This window comes from Narcine bancroftii, chromosome 14 (assembly GCF_036971445.1).
Source record: "Narcine bancroftii isolate sNarBan1 chromosome 14, sNarBan1.hap1, whole genome shotgun sequence".
Taxonomy (NCBI): Eukaryota; Metazoa; Chordata; class Chondrichthyes; order Torpediniformes; family Narcinidae; genus Narcine; species Narcine bancroftii.
Window position 1 is genome coordinate 26,757,925 of NC_091482.1, and position 21,001 is coordinate 26,778,925.

Sequence of the window (21,001 nt, forward strand, 5' to 3'; positions counted from 1 at the left end):
TGGTACCTCCACGTATTGATGTAAAAAGCTATCCTGCACACATTTTACAAACTCAAACCCATCCAGCCCTTTCACGGAATGGGTTTCTCAATCAATATTCAGAAAATTAAAATCCCCCACAATCACTACCCTGTGCTTATTACAAATATCTGCTATCTCCCTACTAATTTGTTCCTCTAATTCACATTCCCCATTTGGTGGTCTATAATACACCCCTTTAATTGTAACTTCCCCTTTCCCATTCCTCAATTCCACCCAAATTGCCTCCCTGGACAAGCCTTCTATTATATCGCACCTAAGCACCGCTGTAATATTTTCCCTATCAAGTAGTTCAACCCCACCCCCTCTTGCCCCCCTTCCCCTGGTTCTATCTCATCTAAAGCAACTAAATCCAGGAATATTTAGCTGCCAGTCACATCCCTCCTGTAACCATGTTTCACTAATTGCTACCACATCATACTTCCAAAGTGTCAATCCATAGCTTCTGCTCATCCACCTTCCTTACAATGCTCCTAGCTATAAAATATATGCATTTTAGAGATTTCCTACTTTTTACTTCCTGTATGCTCCTATCTATACCAACAGCTCTCTTATGATCTTTTGTAATCGACCTCTGTCCATCTTCGTATAGAGCATCCCCCTTTTCTATCACCTGACTTCCCCCCACCCCCTCAAGCACTGTCTACAAGCTTTCTCTGATAGCACTCTCACCTTCTCCTTGCTGTTCTCCTTCATTTGGTTCCCTCCCCCCAGCTATTCTAGTTTAAAGTCTCCTGAGTAACCCTAGCAAACCGTCAGAATCCTTGTCCCCCTGGGGTTCAAATGCAGCCTGACCTTTTTGTACAGGTCACACCTACCCCAAAAATGGTCCCAGTGATCCACAAACTTGAATCCTTGCCCTCTGCTCCACCCTTTCAGCCACGTGTTCATCCTCCATCTCATTCTATTCCTGCTCCCACTGTCGCATGGCACAGGCAGTAATCCCGAGATTACTCCCTTTGCGGTCCTTCTTTTTAACTCTCTACCTAGCTCCCTGTACCCACTTTTCAGGACCTCTTCTCTATTTCTCCCCATGTCGTTGGTACCAACATGTACCACAACTTCTGTCTCATCTTCCTCCCCCTTTAAGATGTCCTGGACTCGAGCAGCAACCCTGGACCCTGGCACCAGAGAGGCAAACCACCATCTGGTTTTCCTTGCTCTGTCCACAGAATCCCCTGTCAGGAAGTATCTCCAAAGAAAGAAACAGAGATAATATTTCAAGACAATGACCTAACAATAGGATCAAACACCACTATTTTATGTGATTTTAAAGATCTCCATATTTTGATTTTTGGTCACAATATTTTGCATTAATATTTATTTTTCTAAAGTGTTTCGCTGAAGTGAGACAATATTGTTAATTATTACTTTACAATATATATCATTAATCATTGCTGGATTATAAATTGTTGATTTCGTGTCATTATAGGTGGATATGCAACAGCTCAAGCTGCTAAGTATAGAGGTAACACTTTTGACATTAACAAAAACAACATAATTTTTGAATTATGACAATTAAATTCCTCATCAAGCAAAGAATTTTATCCCAGCCACAATGTTGTCATAATGGGTTTTTTTTCCAGAGGAATTGGAATAGAAGTAATATTGAAACTTTGGTGGTTATTTTCATAATACTATATATTTAACAAAAAATAATACCAGATTAGAAATATTTACCAATTTTTGCTGGCATTTACCTTTTAGAATCTGTTTTGATATAGTGTATGGTACATATAAAATAAACAATATCCACTGCAAATCTGCACAGAATTTGAAATATTGGCAAAGAAGTTTCATAATTCTGTCTAGACTTAACCAGTTGATAGGAGCAAGTACCTGTCTCCATTTGAGAAAAAAAAACAAGAAAATTCAGAATCCTGCACTATATTGTTTAGTCACCAGTAATCAAGTGCCTAATTGGGAGATCATAGAAAAAAACCAGATCTGAAGAGTAACACTGCCAGGATCCAAGCTCAAGCAAATTGTTGAACTTCTCTTTCCAAAATGTGCTGTTCTTCCATTACCTTGTTTGACTACTCTTTGGTTTTATTAATGCTGATTTGTACCAGGTTCTAGTGTTAAGGTCTTTGTCCCTTTATGAGATTTCTTTAAAAGATGCAAAAAAATGTTTACTGACACTCTTAATTTCAAGTTATTAGGCTAAATTTATATATAGTTTATGTAAAAATAGTTAATGTGTATTTTAGAAATCAAACAAAATAACTATAAGGCCAAATGTTTTTGAATATGACAAAACAAATTGGAATAAAACTAAGTTTTAACTTGGAATGCAGGTTCCAAAGCCAACTTCAATAAGGATTTTGGATAAATAACTTAAGTCGAGACTTCTAGGGCTCATAGAGTAAAAGGAGGGAAGTGGAACTGATTATTCTACCAAAGGTCTGACAACACATAAATCTACACTAAGCTACTCTACACTAGTTCTCATTTTTGGCCTTTCCCCCATAATCCCTTGATGCCCTCACTAAAGAGATATTTGTCATTCTTTTTAAAATACTCCCAGCGATCTGGCTTCCACTGCTGTATGCCGCAGTGAGTTCCACACATCCACGACCCTCTGGCTAAAGAAGTTCTTCCTGATCTCTTTTATATGGATAACCTCTCATTTTCAGACTATGAATAGTATTCTGCCTGTTTAATATTTCCACTGGTAGACGAGGCTTGTATTATACGCTATCTTTTCTAATGGAATACAAGACCTCCTTTCTGAATGCCACCATTGAATACTCGTCATTTTCTAGCCCCAGCTAAAGCCAATCTCAAAGAGCAATTTGAGACTCATCTAACTTTAATTCTAAACTCAATTTCTTCATATAACCCAATAAAAATACCTTAGGATCAAGTGAAAGTTTAAGGCCTGGTTCTGTTAATAGGGAAAATGGGTCCTTCCATGTTTTATTATTCCCTGATTTTATTAGTCAGTCTTTCATACCTCTTGTCAAAGCTGGGAGGCAATTTAAAAGATTAAAATATCCCTGATATTCAGGTTTATGTAAGATAAATGTTAACATTCTTATAAATACCAGTAATTAGAATTTTCAAAAAATCCAAATTTACTATAGTGTCTTATGTAACACTCCTCCATTCACATTGCAAGAGGTGTATTTGGAAGCATTCCAGGAAGTGATGTCAACAGCATTTTAGATTCATTGTGATATTTTGCATGGAATATGTAGCACTTATTCTTGTCAGTTCTGCCATCCGATGTGTTAACAAATTTATACTCTTGTTTTATTCTGCAGTAAAAATGGAACTGCTGCCTGTATTCCTTGATTAGATCTTATAGGAATATAGTGAAGTCAGGCTCGATGCAGGAGACATTCAATCCCAGTCAGGCCAAGGGGAACACTATTTAATCTACCATCAAACCCCAAATGTGTGTCTATTCAGTCTATTCTTTTCATCTTTCACAATCTTATGTTGAGAAAGTAAAAAACTCCAGATTTCTCCAATAGTTCCATATGGCAGGTAGTTCATCACTTGTGTTAGTGACTTTCTTCTAGATGACAGGGCCTTTTACTTTTCAGACTGGTCTGCCATATAAATTTTCATCGAACATTTCCATGTAGACCATCTTCTTTGGCTTGGCTTCACGGACGAAGATTTATGGAGGGGTATGTCCACGTCTGCTGCAGGCTCGTTGGTGACTAACAAGTTCGATGGGGACAGGCAGGCACGGTTGCAGCGGTTGCAAGGAAAAATTGGTTGCTTGGGGTTGGGTGTTGGGTTTTTCCTCCTTTGTCTTTTGTCAGTGAGGTGGGCTCTGCGGTCTTCTTCCAAGGAGGTTGCTGCCCGCCGAACTGTGAGGCGTCAAGATGCATGGTTGGAGGCGATATCAGCCCACTGGCGGTGGTCAATGTGGCAGGCACCAAGAGATTTCTTTAAGCAGTCCTTGTACCTCTTCTTTGGTGCACCTCTGGCTCGGTGGCCAGTGAAGAGCTCGCCATATAACACGATCTTAGGAAGGTGATGGTCCTCCATTCTGGAGATGTGACCCACCCAGCGCAGTTGGGTCTTCAGCAGCGTGGATCAATGCTTGCAGACTCTGCCAGCTCGAGTACTTCGATGTTGGTGATGAAGTCACTCCAATGAATGTTGAGGATGGAGCGGAGACAGCGCTGATGGAAGCGTTCTAGGAGCCATAGGTGATGCCAGTAGAGGACCCATGATTCGGAGCCGAACAGGACTGTGGGTATGACACCGGTTCTGTACACGCTGATCTTTGTGTGTTTCTTCAGGTTGTTGTTTTTCCAGACTCTTTTGTGTAGTCTCCCAAAGGCGCTATTTGCCTTGGCAGTTTCCGCAAAACAGGACGTCATGTGCTGGAGAGCTGGCTCTGAATGGACAACTAAAGCAGCATCGTCTGCAAAGAGTAGTTCACGGACAAGTTGCTCTTGTGTCTTGGTGTGAGCTTGCAGACGCCTCAAATTGAAGAGACTGCCATCCGTGCGGTACCGGATGTAAACAGCGTCTTCATTGTTGAAGTCTTTCATGGCTTGTTTCAGCATCATGCTGAAGAAGATTGAAAAGAGGGTTGGTGCGAGGACACAGCCTTGCTTCACGCCGTTGTCAATGGAGAAGGGTTCAGAGAGCTCATTGCTATATCTGACCCGACCTTCTTGGTTTTCGTGCAGTTGGATAACCATGTTGAGGAACTTGGGGGGACATCCGAGGCTCTCTAGTATTTTCCAAAGCTCTTTCCTGCTCACGATGTCGAATGCTTTGGTGAGGTCAACAAAGGTGATGTAGAGTCCTTTGTTTTGTTCTCTGCACTTTTCTTGGAGCTGTCTGAGGGCAAAGACCATGTCAGTAGTTCCTCTGTTTGCACGAAAGCCACACTGTGATTCTGGGAGGACATTTTCAGTGACACTAGGTATTAGTCTATTAAGGAGAATCCTAGCGAAGATTTTGCCTGCAATGGAGAGCAGCGTGATTCCCCTGTAGTTTAAGCAGTCTGATTTCTCGCCTTTGTTTTTGTACAGGGTGATGATGATGGCATCACGAAGGTCCTGAGGCAGCTTTCCTTGGTCCCAGCAGAGCATGAAAAACGCATGCAGTTTGGTATGCAGAGTTTTGCTGCCAGCCTTCCAGATCTCTGGGGGGGATTCCATCCATACCTGCTGCTTTGCCACTTTTCAGTTGTCAAATTGCCTTATATGTCTCTTTGTTAATTTATCTTTTATTTTTGATAATTTATGTAACTTGTTAATTGCTTAATTAGATATTTTAGAATAAGGACCTCAAAGCAGCATGCAAAGCGATGCAGACGATGATGCAGACGATGCCGCTTTAGTTGCCCATTCAGAGCCAGCTCTCCAGCGCATGTCGTCCTGTTTTGCAGAAACTGCCAGAATGTTTGGCCTGGAAATCAGCCTGAAGAAAACTGAGGTCCTCCATCAGCCAGCTCCCCACCATGACCACCAGCCCCCCCACATCTCCATCGGGCACACTGAACTCAAAACGGTCAACCAGTTTACCTACTGGTAAACCTAATGGCTGCACCATTTCATCTGATGCAAGGATCGACAAAGAGATAGACAACAGACTCGCCAAGGCAAATAACGCCTTTGGAAGACCACACAAAAGAGTCTGGAAAAACAACAACCTGAAGAAACACACAAAGATTAGCGTGTACAGAACCGTTGTCATACCCACGCTCCTGTCCCAACCAACCAATTTTCCCTTGCAACCACTGCAACCGTGCCTGCCTGTCATGCATCGGACTTGTCAGTCACCAACGAGCCTGCAGCAGACGTGGACATACCCCTCCATAAATCTTCATCCGCGAAGCCAAGCCAAAGAAAGAAGAAGAAGAAAGAAAGAATTCGTTATTTTACATTAACGACATCATCCAGCTCTAGACTCAAGGGCTTTTGAGGGAACTGGAGCAGGGTGGATTCTTGGACTGAGTGGTTGGCACTGAAAAGAGATTGGAAATGTTCTGACCATCGATTGAGGTTGGAGATCTTGTCGCTGAGGAGGACTTCACTGTCTGAACTGAGCAGAGGCCTTTGGACTTGGGGTGAGGGGCCGTACACAGCCTTTAGTGTCTCATAAAAAGCCCTGAAGTCGCCAATGTCGGCGCTAAGCTGGGTTCGTTTGGCGAGGCGAGTCCACCACTCATTTTGGATCTCCCGGAGTTTGCGCTGAAGATGGCTGCATGCGAGATGGAAAGCTCATTTTTTTCTCTGGCCAGGAAGGCTTTGCAAGGTGAGCCTGGTGGGCAGATCACTTCTTTGCCAGCCGCTCCTGGATTTCCTGGTTGTTTTCGTCAAACCAGTCCTTGTTTTTCCTGGAGGAGAAGCCCAGTACCTCTTCAGTGGATTGCAGTATGGCCATTTTCAGCTGATCCCAGAGGGTTTCAGGAGACGTGTCCGTGAGGCAGTTTGCATCCTCGAGCTTTGCTTGGAGGTTTGCCTGGAAGTTTCCTCTCACTTCGTCTGACTGCAAGTTTCCAACATTGAACGTCTTTCTGGGGGCTCCACTGTTCTTGAACTTTGGCTTGAAGTGAAGGTTGAGCTTACAGGTGGTCATTGTGGCATTCCGCACTGGGCATGATCCTGGTGTGGAGCACATCTCGTTTGTCTCTTCCTCGCATCAGAACGTAGTCCAGGAGGTGCCAGTGTTTGGATCGGGGATACATCCAGGTAGTCTTCAGGCTGTCTCTCTGCTGGAAAAGGGTGTTAGTAATGACAAGCTGCTGTTCTGCACAGAGCTCCAACAGGAGGTGTCCATTGTCATTGCACTTGCTGACACCATGCTTGCCAAGGATTCCTGGCCAGGTTTCTGAGTCTTTGCCGACGCGAGCGTTGAAGTCGCCAAGGATGCCAAGGATCAAAACATTCTCAAAAGTACAATTAGTCATATGCAATCTTTGCTTTACAATGCATTCTGACTGATTAATACAATATGTGTCTTTCTAAATAATGACTAAAATCATCCATCAGTAGTTTTATTTCAATTTGCTCACCATCAATGTGAGGCTTATTGGCCTTCAATTACTGGGTCTACTGTTTTCTCTCACTTTTTTAAGTGGTACTAAACTAGTGATGCTGATCCAAAAGAGGATTATAAAATATCGTCAGAGCCTTCACAATTTTTCCCTTGCTTCTTTCAACCAAGTGGGAAACATTCTGACTGAGTCTGGCAATAAGTCAATGCCAAACTCCTGAGTAATTTCTTTTTGAATCCAATTTTTTCTGAACATGCTGGCAGCTTTGACCTTTCCTGCCACATGTTTCTTGGGGTACAGCCAACAGCACTATACAAATGGGATATTCATGGATTCCAGCATTTCAGCATTAACTTCTTGTTATTAACTTTCATTGGAGAATCTGCCCTTGAATCAGCTCCAGGTTAAAACTCTATTCATTTATATGGAATGCAGTGGTTGTGAGGGAAACCATTTATATCTATGACACTGTACATACTTTTTGAATTAGCTGAGTTTATATAACACACAAAATAAAAAAACTTTGTTAATTTATCTTTCATTTTTGATAATTTATGTAATTTGTTAATAGCTTAATTAGTTATTTTAGAATATGTGAATGCCAGAGGCATTCATAGTTTTAATTTGTTAATGACAGCTGACTAAATTCTGGATATCTTTTAGATGGCTATCAATGATTTTTGTGGTAAGGCTTATACAGATCTCACCACACAATGCAGTATTTTTGACTGAATAGATTGGTGTTGGCTTTGTTAATCAAGTTAAAGATGTGTGCTGACAAGAAACTGGGCAAGCAGGAAGGTCAATATTTCACACTTTTCTCTCCAACAATTATTGTATTGACTCCTGTTCACCCTTTTCATGACCTATCTACTCAACGGATCCCCTCCCCCATTTCTTTCCATCTGCCCTTAAATAACTCCCTTCCTTTCAGATTCCAATACGTGTAGCTTTGTGTCTCTGCTCATCACTGTTCACCTGCCCTTACCTTATTTGACACAACACATCTTTTTTCTTCACCCTGTCTGCTTCTACCATTCCTCTTCCCCACCATCCTTCATCAGTCCACCTACCAGCTAGCTCCTGTCTCACCCCAAACCTTTACAGAAGCTATCTTCCCTTTCCACCCTCAATCCTGACCAAGAGTTTCTTTTATTTGTGCCAACAATTCATTTTCTCCTGGCAGTTGCTGTTCAACTCATTCACTGAGTTTCTCCAGCAATTTGTTTGATCTCTCAGAGGCCCTTTTCTCTCCTGTGTTTATATTATCTTTATACGAGATATTTGGATTTTCATTGACTCTGGATTATTTTCAAGCCCTCTCACATTATTATGTTTATATACATTGATATTTTGTAAATAATGAAAACATTAAATGTATTTAAAATGTAAAATATAATTTGTTATGTGGCTTCTACTTTTGCCTTGCAGGAGGATTTGCAGGGTATTTATCTAGAAGCATTCCAGGATTAGTACCAGGTATTTTAACATGAAATTAACAACATTTTAACTTGATCGTGATAATTTGAATGAAATATGTAGATTTTATTTTCATGAACTTTGCTATCCAGTCTGCTAAGAAATCCATGCTCTGCAATTTAAATAACTAATTTTGTATCAGTCATCAATTAAAATACAAGTGTGGCCTGACTCAACACTTGGGTTTTTTTTAATCACACGAATGCAATGGCCTTGCTCTCTGAAGGAGACTTGAATCCTCCAAGCATATAATCCCCCTTCAATACATGTCCATCCAGTCTATTTTCATTTTGAACAATTCCATGAAACTTCACTCAACCTTATATTGAAATAGCAAATACCCAGGTTCCTCGACTAATTCAGATTCTTTGATGCTGGTATTACTCAAGTAAATTGTTGAAACAATTACTTTGCTTTTAATGCAATAACGAAAAGAGAACATAATCCTCCATTGTGGCCAAACTACAGTAGAAGTCCAAAAATCTGGATTGTTCAGGAATTGGGTCAGTCCGGATTTTTGGATTTTCTGGACTAACAGGTAGTACTTTTAAAATTCAAGTTTAAGGAGGCTTAAGAAAGAAATGAACATATAAATTTTAATGGTTTATTCATTAGCAAATACAGCATGCTTCATTAATAAAAGCAAGCAATTTTAAACAAAAATAAAGTCAATAAGCATGGTCGCTTGTTGCCACTGTCAATCTGTGGCACTTATGCAGTAAGCTCGCACACAAAAGCCCACTAAATTTTTTAAAGTTTGAGAATTTTCAAAAAGTTCCATTTCTCAGGTAATCCGGAGTTCTGGCACATAACTTCTGCTGCAATCGTTTTTCCACAATCGTCGTCACTGTTTGAATGTATCCCCTTTCCACATAAAGCTAGCTGTAAAAATTAATGATTGCAGAAGTTGAAAATCTAAAATAAAAATCAGAAAATGCTGGCTGATAACCCTTCATCATAATATTTTTGACCTGATCCATTAACTCTGCTTTTCTTATATTATCTGACTTGCTGATTGTTTCAAACATTTTTTTTTGTTTTTAAACCTCTTTGTATTCTTGATAAGTCAACTTTAAAGGACTGCAGAACAAAATGATACACTCCATGAAAAAAGCATTAAATGGGTGGCTAAAAGACTTTTCATTTGGGTCACTGAGAGGATTTTTCACTTTTCCCTTTTGGCCCAGCACCTAGACAAGATCTGGGGCTTCATGGGTGAGGGAGGGCGAGTATCTAGAGGGAGAATATTTAGTTTGGGCTCAGCCATCTGAGGAAACTAAATAGCCTAAGTGTGATTTGGGCCAGAAATGGAAGGGACTACAAAGGAGAAAATAACTAATGACAATAAATTAATGGCGAGGAATAAGATTCTTGGAAAAGAGTATGCAAGAATGAATAATATAATTGAATAATCAGCCAAAATTTTTGGAAAAAGTTTTCATTACTTGTGCATCTTCGTTACAGGAGGAGCTGCTGCTAAAGCAGCAAAATATGCAGGTAAATCTATTTCTGATATTTTCAATAAACAATCACATTCTTTCATTTTTATTCATGACTAAAACATAAAGGAAAAAGCAAAATGGACTTATTAAGCCCCGAAGAAAGGAGCACAGCTTACAGTTTGGGAAAAAGAAATGAAATATAGAGCTACTAGACCTAGGAAAACCATACTTCTGAAATTCATAGCTCATAGAAGAATTCAGCCCAAGAACAAACCTTTCAGCCAAATTAAACTAAAACTCTGCTGCTTGCATTTACATATCCCTCTCTCCCTGTATATTCATGTGTCTGTCCACATGCTAACATTTTACCTGCTTCCATGCACCATGCACTTATTGTTCTCCTTGCAGGAAAAAACTTCACCTTAAACACATATCCTCCAATATGTAACATTTTCACCCTGGGAAAAATATTCTGTACATCTTATTTATGTTTCATAATTGTATAAATTTCTATTAGGTCTTCCCTCAGCTGCTGATGCTCCAATCCAAATTTGTCCAACTTCTCTTAATAGCTCATATCCTTTAAACCAGGCAGCATCCTACTAAATTTCTTTTGAACCCTTTCCAAAGCCTCTTCATTCTTTCCCTAATGGGGTGACCAGAAATAAAGTTTCAAATTCTCACCCAACCAACCTTCACATTCAAAGGAGGTACAGGAGCCTGACAACAAACACCCAGCAACACAAGGACAGCTTCTTGCCCTCTACCATCAAATTTCTGAATAGACAATGAACCACAGATACTACTTCACTTTCCCCTATTTTTGCATGAATTTGTTTATTTTTAAATGTAATTTTATAGCAAATTTATAGCATTGTAAATGCTGCTGCGAAACGATAAATTTGTGACATGTTTAATGACAATAAATGTTGATTCTGATGCAGGATTTTATCCTGAAACATTCTTTTGAATTCATGAATACTGCCTGACTCATTGAGTTCTTTCAGCCACTTGTTTTTGTTTCATATTCCAGCATCTCTAGTCTCTTGTATCTCTAGCTGGATATTATTGTTCACTTTTATGGGTGAACTATTTGATTAAAGTCTATGCCTGAAAAACATTTGAAAACTAATGATCTGGCGAACAATTAATAAAAAGTTTGTTGTTCATCTGGTCTGCCCTGGTAAGAAGAACTGAGGAGAATATTTTTGATGACTCTCGTTAAGTGAATATTTGTAATTGTCTATTCTGCATGTTTAATCCAATATAATAATATTCATTTCTTCCGCTGTTAATATGGGTGCTCCAGGAGCAGTTCCAGCTTCTGTACAAGGTACTGTCAGTGCTTTTTAATTTATTGGATTAAGCCTTGTTCGAATATTGATCATATCAACTTGTTGATTACATCTGATTAATGATGCAGGTACAGAGACCTTTATCCGGAACCCTTGGGAGACAGTGTGTTCCGAATTTCGGATTTTTCCGGATTTTGGAAAGCCAAATTTAAACCCACCCAAATTGTGCTGCCATATCCACCCCCACCCCTTTCCAGTCACGCTGCTGTCTCCCCCTCACCCTTTCCCCGCCCAACTTGTACTGCCGGTCTACCCCCCCCCCCCCCACCACCCACCCCTTGACCGCCCGACTAGCTGACAGAATCAGTTTTAATATTGCTATGTTAATTTTCTATTGGATTTTGGATTTTTCTTATTTCTTTATTGAAAACAGTTTCATAATCAGTATTTGCATTAATTTTAGTAGTCATATGATATTGTCAACTTTTTATAAGTTGTAAATGTCCTAGTTAACAGTCAATCCTATACTTCTTTCAACTTACTTCTTTGAACTCAAAGTAAAAATTAAATAACACAAGTAACTTGAATTGGAGAGATTATCCAATAACCATTTATGGATAGTATTGATGCATTGTAGGATTGAATATTCTTTTACTTTGTGCGAGAGGTCCCAGGTTCAAATCTCAGACGAGCCCCCATGAAAATGTTATGAGCCCAGAGGACCCCAAAACCCAATTGCAATAGCAACAAATGGTTACTTAAACAAAAGTTACTTTTAATGATCTTTAAACATAAAACAGGATCAAACTTTAACTTACCACTATTAACTTAGCTCCCTTCTAATTCTAAGCACACACATATGTTATGCGTATATGTTCAAAAAAAAGTTCTTTGATTCACAGTCCAATCTCACTTCCCACTCCTCTGAGTTCACTGGTATCAGACAATTCTTATACTGTGCGCAGAATTTAAGATTTATGAATTTCACCAGGCTTTGGTGCTTGATAGGTAAATGGTTACTGCTCAGGAAGGTTCTTGTCGATTTTCAGAGAGAGATTTGTTGCTTGTTTGGACACCCACAACTGATCCCTTCCAATGAGCTACTTCAGTGTCTTGCTGAAGAAACTTGGCCCATCAGGGATTTCTTCTTTCTTTCAGGTCACCACAGAATGGGGTTTTTCCACCAGTTTGCCAGCTTGTCCTGTTTCAGTCCCAACTGCTGCTGCTGACTGTAGAACTGAATTCTCTCTCTTTCTGTCACTCAGAGAAAGCCACATGACCTTCTTAAAACAGTCAAGTGCACTCAGACAGACTGCGGCTCTGGACCTAATCTTCTAAGTTAGTTCATCTGTTGCTTTCCAAAACAATAATCCATTACTCCTCAGCATGTCCAATTAATACCTACTTGTGAAGTCCCTTTAGGCATTTTTCAAAGTTTGTGCAAAGGCACTCGGAGCTTCAGCATTTTAAATGAGATCTGTTTTGAAGTGTTTGTATCTGTATGTGACCTAAACTAAAAAATCTGCCACAATTGATCTCCTTTTAAAACATATCTATACACATTATAAAATATAACATAATCCGTCACAGTCACCATGGTTCATAACAGTTAATTTCCACCATGATTTTTACAAAGTCCAGGGACTATGTTGTTTAGTGTACCTATGGCATTGCCATGTCCAACATATTATGGTTACAATAAACCATGATCAAAGTCCAGGAACTATGTTGTTTAGTGTACCTATGGCATTGCCATCTCCAACATATTCTTCTTCTTTGGCTTGGCTTCGCGGACGAAGATTTATGGAGGGGTAATGTCCACGTCAGCTGCAGGCTCGTTTGTGGCTGACAAGTCCGATGCGGGACAGGCAGACACGGTTGCAGCGGCTGCAGGGGAAAATTGGTTGGTTGGGGATGGGTGTTGGGTTTTTCCTCCTTTGTCTTTTGTCAGTGAGGTGGGCTCTGCGGTCTTCTTCCAAGGAGGTTGCTGCCCGCTGAACTGTGAGGTGCCAAGATGCACGGTTTGAGGCGATTTCAGCCCACTGGCGGTGGTCAATGGGGCAGGCACCAAGAGATTTCTTTAGGCAATCCTTGTACTTCTTCTTTGGTGCACCTCTGTCTCGATAGCCAGTGGAAAGCTCGCCATATAACATGATCTTGGGAAGGCGATGGTCCTCCATTCTGGAGACGTGACCTACACAGCGCAGTTGGATCTTCAGCAGCGTGGATTCAATGCTGTCGGCCTCTGCCATCTCGAGTACTTCGATGTTGGTGATGAAGTCGCTCCAATGAATGTTGAGGATGGAGCGGAGACAACACTGGTGGAAGCATTCTAGGAGCCGTAGGTGATGCCGGTAGAGGACCCATGATTCGGAGCCGAACAGGAGTGTGGGTATGACAACGGCTCTGTATACGCTAATCTTTGTGAGGTTTTTCAGTTGGTTGTTTTTCCAGACTCTTTTGTGTAGTCTTCCAAAGGCGCTATTTGCCTTGACGAGTCTGTTGTCTATCTCGTCGATCCTTGCATCCGATGAAATGGTGCAGCTGAGATAGGTAAACTGGTTGACTGTTTTGAGTTTTGTGTGCCCGATGGAGATGTGCGGGGGCAGGTAGTCATGGTGGGGAGCTGGCTGATGGAGGACCTCAGTTTTCTTCAGGCTGACTTCCAGGCCAAACATTTTGGCAGTTTCCGCAAAACAGGACGTCAAGCACTGAAGAGCTGGCTCTAGTCCAGACACTATGTTGTTTAGTGTACCTATAGCATTGCCATGTCCAACATATTACGGTTACAATAAACCATGATCCAGAACATTTTTCTCATTGTCAAAAACTGGAAAAAAAAGTTTATTTTTGTTTCTCACTTAACACACCTACTGGCTTGAAAGTTTACAATACCTGACATTTTACACCAGAGATATAGTAGCTCTGCATCTGCAATCTTCTAATGTTTCAAACCTATTTCAATGTACTTTATATTTGCATCAGAGGGTTTTTGATGCCTAGAAAGTAAAGAACATAGAGCTTTTTACAATGCTGAGAACAGACTTAACCATGGTAGAGCATGATTACAATCATTCAAAAATTTGAATGGTTACTTTTGGTTTTGATGCACCAAAAATTATCCATTTTTTTATGAATGAAAAGAGAAATAAAAGTATTTGTCATATTACCCATTAATTTGCCACATTGATGCCAAAATGGCAGATTTGCAGTCAGTCTTGAAAAACTTGGCATTTCTAACCATATGCAATGAAGTCACTTGACAACTAACTAAAAATAACATCAAAAATCTGCTTCTTAGACTAACCACTTTAGGACCTCGAAGTAGGTGACCCAAATAAGTCAGGAGATAAGGAATTAATTATAATTATCTTGGTAATAATACCATCAATAATAGCAGCTGACAGTTTTCTCAAGAATCGAGAAAATTAGAAATGGCGGCTGTTGTAATGGCACATCTTTCAATGCTCCTCTGTTGGGGCCTACTGCCTGCACCTCCCATCTAACAGCCATATGCAGGTTTAAATTAACCATAGAATGGGGAGGGCTGCAGTTTTTTTGACAGTGAAGATCCACAAACATCCTGGAATAAAGATGGCGGTGACCACATTTGACAGCACAGACTTCAAGGGTTGCAGGATGTGGGGAAGCAGCAGACAAGCACAGGGCACCAGAGCAGGAGAACAATCACCCACTGAGAAGGAGCAGCCTTCAGAAGACCCCATGGGGTCAGAAACCACATCACCCGATTAGGCTCTGATGCAGGGCTCAGTGGCTGAAGGACTCACGCCAGACCATTGGCTTCTGCCGGCTGCCTTCTGGGAAATGGGTATCAGAATTCATGACAACACTGATAGCAAGCAAGACTCACAAAGGGCCTCAGGTGCTGTCAGCTTTCCAATCACTTTGGGAGTTTGGGAAATAGGGGCCGAGGAGAGTGACTTGGGTTCACCACTGGACCGGACAGGAGACTCTGTGCCCACGAAGGCTACGGGAGTGCAGGAGGAGGCAGCGTTGGAGGTGGTTGGGTCCATGCCCAGTAGATGTTTCTGAAGGGACTCTCTTTCCCTTCTCTTTCTTGGCTTGGTATGAACACTAGGGTTGACGACACCTCTGCATGCCTTTACAGGGCAAATAACAAGTATTTTTTTTTGTACGTGACAATAAATGTAATTTAATATCATCCTGTTCCCACCATTTAAATAGGAACTGAATAGAAGCATGATGGAAATTACAATGATCCCTTCTTCAAACTGAATAAATCTTGAAATGATTTACCAATACTATGTGGAACATGATGTTTTAATTTTAAAATATTAAAATGCACAAAATACTTTAGAAAGTTTTGGACCAGTTAACTTGAAATATCCTGATCTATGAAAATATATTCTTCCATGTGTTCAGTAGCAGGCATTCAAAACTAGTACGAATAACCCAATATTTTTTGTTTGTCTTAGTATTTCAAAATTCAAGAATGATACAGTGTGCAATGAGGAATTTATTATTTTTAACTCTCAAGATTAGATTAATGCTGTTAAGGATCGTAATTAAAAGACTTGCCTTTGGGGAGCACATTTGTATCAATAATTGTGACAACATGTTTTGTTTTTACTGATTAACATAACTATAAAAGTTTCTGGAAAGCAAATCACTTCTTTGGCTGTATAAAAATAGAAGATCATTCGCAATCATGTCATATTTGTGAAAATTGATGTTTGTGTACAGAAGTAGAAATTAAAATAGGTTCAAGAATTTTCGGTATATAGAGGAATATGTTCAGGAGTTAAACTGAAAAAGCAAATTTTTAGAGATATGTGATCTCTAGGGTATTTTGGGTAGATTTATTTAATTGTACATTTACCACAGATCTAAGATTGCTCTTCTAAGGCCTATCCTAACTCAGTTTAAAATCAAAAATAATAGTTGAGTACATTACATCATCTTCAAAAGTTTTGACCTCTGAAGTTTATTCAATTAGGCTGCTTGAGCAAATCATCATCTTAATCACTATTGCATTATCTTGAGGCTTATGATGACTGTTTCATGTGTTACAGAAATGAATGAGGCATATTTTTAAATGTACCCTGGATTAAAGGTTCACGACATTTTTGTTTTAGCTTCAACACATGGTCATCTATTTAACCTTTGAGATTAAAATGATAATAGCTCAGTAAAATGAACTATCAGGCTTAAATGAAAATTTAAGGGACTCTTCTCCCTGAAGCATATGAGGCAGGGGTGGGAGAACCTCATGGAGTTTTATACAGTCAGTAAGGACATAGACAAGGTAAGTATAGTGGTCATCATCTTTTTCCCAGGGTAGTGCAATGAATATCTAGAAGGATTAACTTAAGGAGAGAGGGGAAGAATATAAAAGGGATCTGAAAGACACCTTCTTCACCCAGAGGGTGGTTGGAATATTGAATGAGCTGCCAAAGGAAATGATAAAGGTAGGTACAATTGATAGATAGGGGATTAGAAAGGTTTAGAGGGATATGGACAGAGGCAAGAAAATGGGATTATCTTGGGTCAAAACATAGTTACATGGACAAATATGCTCTAAAATATACTGCTGAGAGTGTTCTGTAACAGTTTGTTCTGGTGTGGCAAGTGCAACTTGTGCTGCAATACAATTATTCCACCTTCCCATTCTGCTTACAATACACTGCAGTCTCCCAGTGGTGCGCCTCACATTTTGCCATCATCTGTGCATGCTTCTTAATCTCACCATAATGAGAATGCAATTGTTAGTAACAATTGGTATTTAAACCATTTCTTTGAGTATTATTTATTTTTCTTTGTTTACATTGCAGGTGGTGCAGGAGCTGTACCTGGAGCTCAACCAGGAGTTGTACCTGGTAAGTTAATCTCCAATGCTAGGCAAAAAATGTAAATTGTGATCTATTTTACAGTGTATTGTAATAAAAGGAAATGTCTGTTAAATTTGATGATTGAGGATATGGTTGGGTTGGAGAGAAAGTGAGGGTAGGATTGCTTGCACAATCTTATCAATTTCATAGCCATTGGAGTAACTTAATCTTGAAAACAGTTTGCTGTATTCAATCCTCCAGTCATTATGATGCTAGATAATTTTGAAAACCTGTCTTAGTTCCCCAGTCATTATATCAAATAGCAAGGCATGGGAAGGCCACAGTTGCAAGGGCTGGACGAGACACAAAGTAGACGAGCAAAAGGCTCTCATACACAAACACCATTCCACAAACACATCGACAAAGTTTCACTGAACTCCAGTTGTCCAAGGAGCAATATAACCAAAGGCTAAAGTTGGTGGTGATATATCTTTGTGACCAAGTAAAGCCACTTATTTAAGATTAAGTGGTCATGGTCACTTCTAAGCCTTTAGCAGCTGTTGATCTATACCATGTATCCCAGTGCAAGTTTATTGAAAATCTTTACATAAGAGGAATAATCTCTTTCCAAATGAAAGGAGAAATCAATCTCAAACAAGTTCAAGTTATATTATCATCCAAGTGTATAAGAACAACCCAATGAAACAGCATTCTTCAGTCCTCGTTGTAAAAACACGCAAACATACACACAGACATAAAACACACAGGAAAAAAATTATACATATGGTGTATGTAAATACAAATATAAATAAATAAATACTGTTGAATGAATAATAGAACCCCAGAGCATTAATAGGAGCATTTCATCAGTCATCAAGCAGTCTTCTGTCTGGTGATTCTGGCTCTGAGACTTTTGTATTTCTTTCCTGACGGGTGTAGCTGGAAGATGCTGCATGTGGGGTACTAAAGGTCCTCAATGATTTTATGAGCCCTTTTCAAACATCTATCCCGGTAGATCATGTTCATGGGGGCAGGGAGATTCCAGTGATTCTCTCTGCTGCTCTTATGGTCCTGTGGATTGACCTCTGATCCACTGCTCTACAGATGCTGAAGTCGACTCGTGCTGTAATAAAATAAACCACAACAGAATCAAAGAGCATACGATCACTTCTTTTTTGTATTACACTAGAGGGAGTGAGGGGTACAAAGAAAGAGTAGCAATATAACTCATACTTTGCACTCAAAGTCCACAGCATCCTTGTACAGCTTATATAATCCTTTAGACAGATGCTTACGTGCAGTTTTACTTTTTTTTTCTTTTGGGAATCTAATGTTTTTGGTACTTCTTTTCTTTGTAGTTTCTGTGAATTACAACCCAGCAACATTTAAATATGCCATATCTCTTAATTAATACTCCCATCCTATACAAGTCATACTATGCTTTGCACCTGTGGACTGCCTCATCTATTAAAACATTAACTCTTTGTTTGCCTACTTTCCATAGCAGAAGCTGTCGGACTCTGGCTTTACCTTACTCTTAATTTAGTCTATGTGTAGTCTGAGTCCAGCGTGTTCTTTGAATGAAGTGATAGGAGAAGGTATTCGGTTCAACAGTCAATTTATTACACAGCACAAGAATAAAACTTAACAGAGCTCTGGGTCACTCATTAGTTCATAGGTCACCTGCACAGTGAGCTACTCCCCAAGACTGACCCCTATTGTCCAGTTGGCTCAGTTTATATAGATCAACCTTATCATACAGAACAAAAGTTGGCTTCCTTTGCTAGATTTCATTATCATACAGAACAAAAGTTGTCATCCTTTGCTAGATCTTTTTGCATAAGGGTTATCACAAGTCATCTCCTGTTTTGCAGATATCTGGGGTGTAGCGTTCCCATCTTAATCCTCCAGGCCAGACTATCCTGTTGTGTTGATCAGAAATTAATTCATCCCCAGATATTTCTAATCGCCATTCTGTTCTTGTCCGCCAATTTCTGCTGTTCTCTTTAACACCTCCTCCTGCCTTAATCTTCCTCCTAGACTGGTTTTCCATTCCCTTTGTTTCTTGCAGGCCATTCTTTGTTCTGATCTGGCCTGTGTCTCCTGTGCTACTCACCACCTCCTTTAGTTTGAGCATTCCTCCTAAATCGTTTTATGCATTTCCTCTCCCTGTATTTTGGAGCAGACAATTTTGCTCAGCCACCTTTGCTCCATGCTGTGATTGCCACTTAATCACATTCCTTTTTCCCTGAACCATGCAGTAAATATACACTTATTAATTAATCATTTATTTCATACTGTTTTAACCCCTAGATTCCAACAAAGCCCCCTTTCCATAATTCTTTACACAGCATCAGCCAGGATGATCTCAATAGAACTCCTGTAAAATGTTGATAGGATGGTGGCTGGTAGCCTTGCCCACCTCCTAGTCATCCTGAAGTCCTTTGTCTTATCCACATTGAAACTCAGGTTGTTAGTCACTATCTCAGAAGATCTTTCCTGGAACCAACACACCAATGGCATCATGAAGAAAGCCTCTACTTCCTCAGGAGTTGTTCAAGTGAACCGGTACGGACTTGAAGGGCCGACGTGGCCTGTTTCCGTGCTGTAAACGGTTATATGGTTATGGTTACTCTCGCACCATTTCATGAGATTTTCCACCTCTTCTCTGTTGTATGACTCATCATTGTTGCTGATAAGGCCAGTTACTGCCATGTCATCTGTATACTTGATGACTCTGCGAGAGCTAGATTTGGCATTGCAGTTGTGGGTCAGTGGTGTGAACAGGAGCCGGCTGAGCAGTTGCTCTCCGGGGGACCTGTTCATCAGGCAACACAGAGCTTTCTTCAGTGTCAGCCTGTCCTCATAGAACCATACATAGAAGATGTCTGGAAGGGAGGCATTATTGTCTTTGACTCACAAGGTTGTCTTCTGGTCTGTTATAGTTTTGATACCATGCCACATGCGGCTCGTGTTGCACAGCTGTCTATGGATCTTCTGTGCATGCCCACACTTTGCCTTCCTGATTGGATGAGAGTTCTGCCCTGCCTGATCTTACAGTCATCATTTCTCCTCTGTGAAGGCAGCGTCGCGGGCTCTGAGAACCTCTGCATCCAAGCATAAATATCACTCAAATACAAGCCAAAACAAAACTATATAACTTACACTTTCAAACACAGATTGTCAATAAATCTGATGATTCTCTCACATTGCAAATAATACATCCATCCAGCCCCTGGAGGAATCTCTAGTGAGGAGATTGCAATGGGTAGCCAGCACAAGAAACATTTTAAGAACAGCAGGTGAAACAAAATATGAAATAAAAATAGAGAAAATAGAAAATAATCAGCAGATCTGACACCAACACTAATGGAAAGAAAACAGACTCTATCAGAACTAGAAAAGTGAGAAATTAGTTCAGCTTAAAAGTACAGAGAAAGTGTGGCTTGTGGCAAGCAGAGATGCTTCGAACATGGGGTCATCTGCCAAAAAGTATGAGAGTGAAGCCTGCAAGACATTGGAGAGTGGGCCAGTCAGCATGCAATAAACTCCTCAATGCTATCAGGCCCAGAACCTACTTTGTAATGGTGATTTATGTAGTGTCAGAATATTGCCTTGATTCTTAACTGCCAAACTTAAATTCAAGCAGAGAACATGACCAGCATGTGGTTAGATTCAATTCTTGTTGTTATCTTAAGGCTGCAAGTAGTGTGATCTGACAAGGTTATCGCTAGACTAGAGGGATTCAAGTAGATTTGTGGAGAGAAAATCTCCTAGCTCAGAATGTCAATGTTTGCATTTCCATCTGGTATTCCAACAGTATGTCAGTCATCTTGTTGATCATGGTGAATCTTTGTAATTCCAAAGTGGGCTATCTGGCTTCTTGGCTATATGCTATCTACTCCAATAGCCTTCTATCAGCTCACAAGCCCCATGCTGAGAGTATTGCATAAGTGTGGT

The 21,001-nt window shown here is 40.2% G+C and overlaps 1 protein-coding gene across 11 annotated transcripts in view; it reads left to right on the forward strand.

Annotated features, from left to right (window-relative positions):
• Window positions 1–21,001, forward strand: part of LOC138749782 (elastin-like) — a 270,705-nt gene that overhangs the window by 203,488 nt on the left and 46,216 nt on the right. For 10 of the 11 annotated variants that reach the window (XM_069911643.1, XM_069911638.1, XM_069911640.1 and 7 more), the window contains 5 exons: window positions 1,472–1,507; window positions 8,447–8,494; window positions 9,959–9,991; window positions 11,246–11,269; window positions 17,045–17,089. In XM_069911643.1, the coding sequence (XP_069767744.1) occupies window positions 1,472–1,507; window positions 8,447–8,494; window positions 9,959–9,991; window positions 11,246–11,269; window positions 17,045–17,089 (186 nt within the window). The remainder of the gene's footprint in view (window positions 1–1,471; window positions 1,508–8,446; window positions 8,495–9,958; window positions 9,992–11,245; window positions 11,270–17,044; window positions 17,090–21,001) is intronic. The other variant, XM_069911641.1, reaches the window with a different exon arrangement.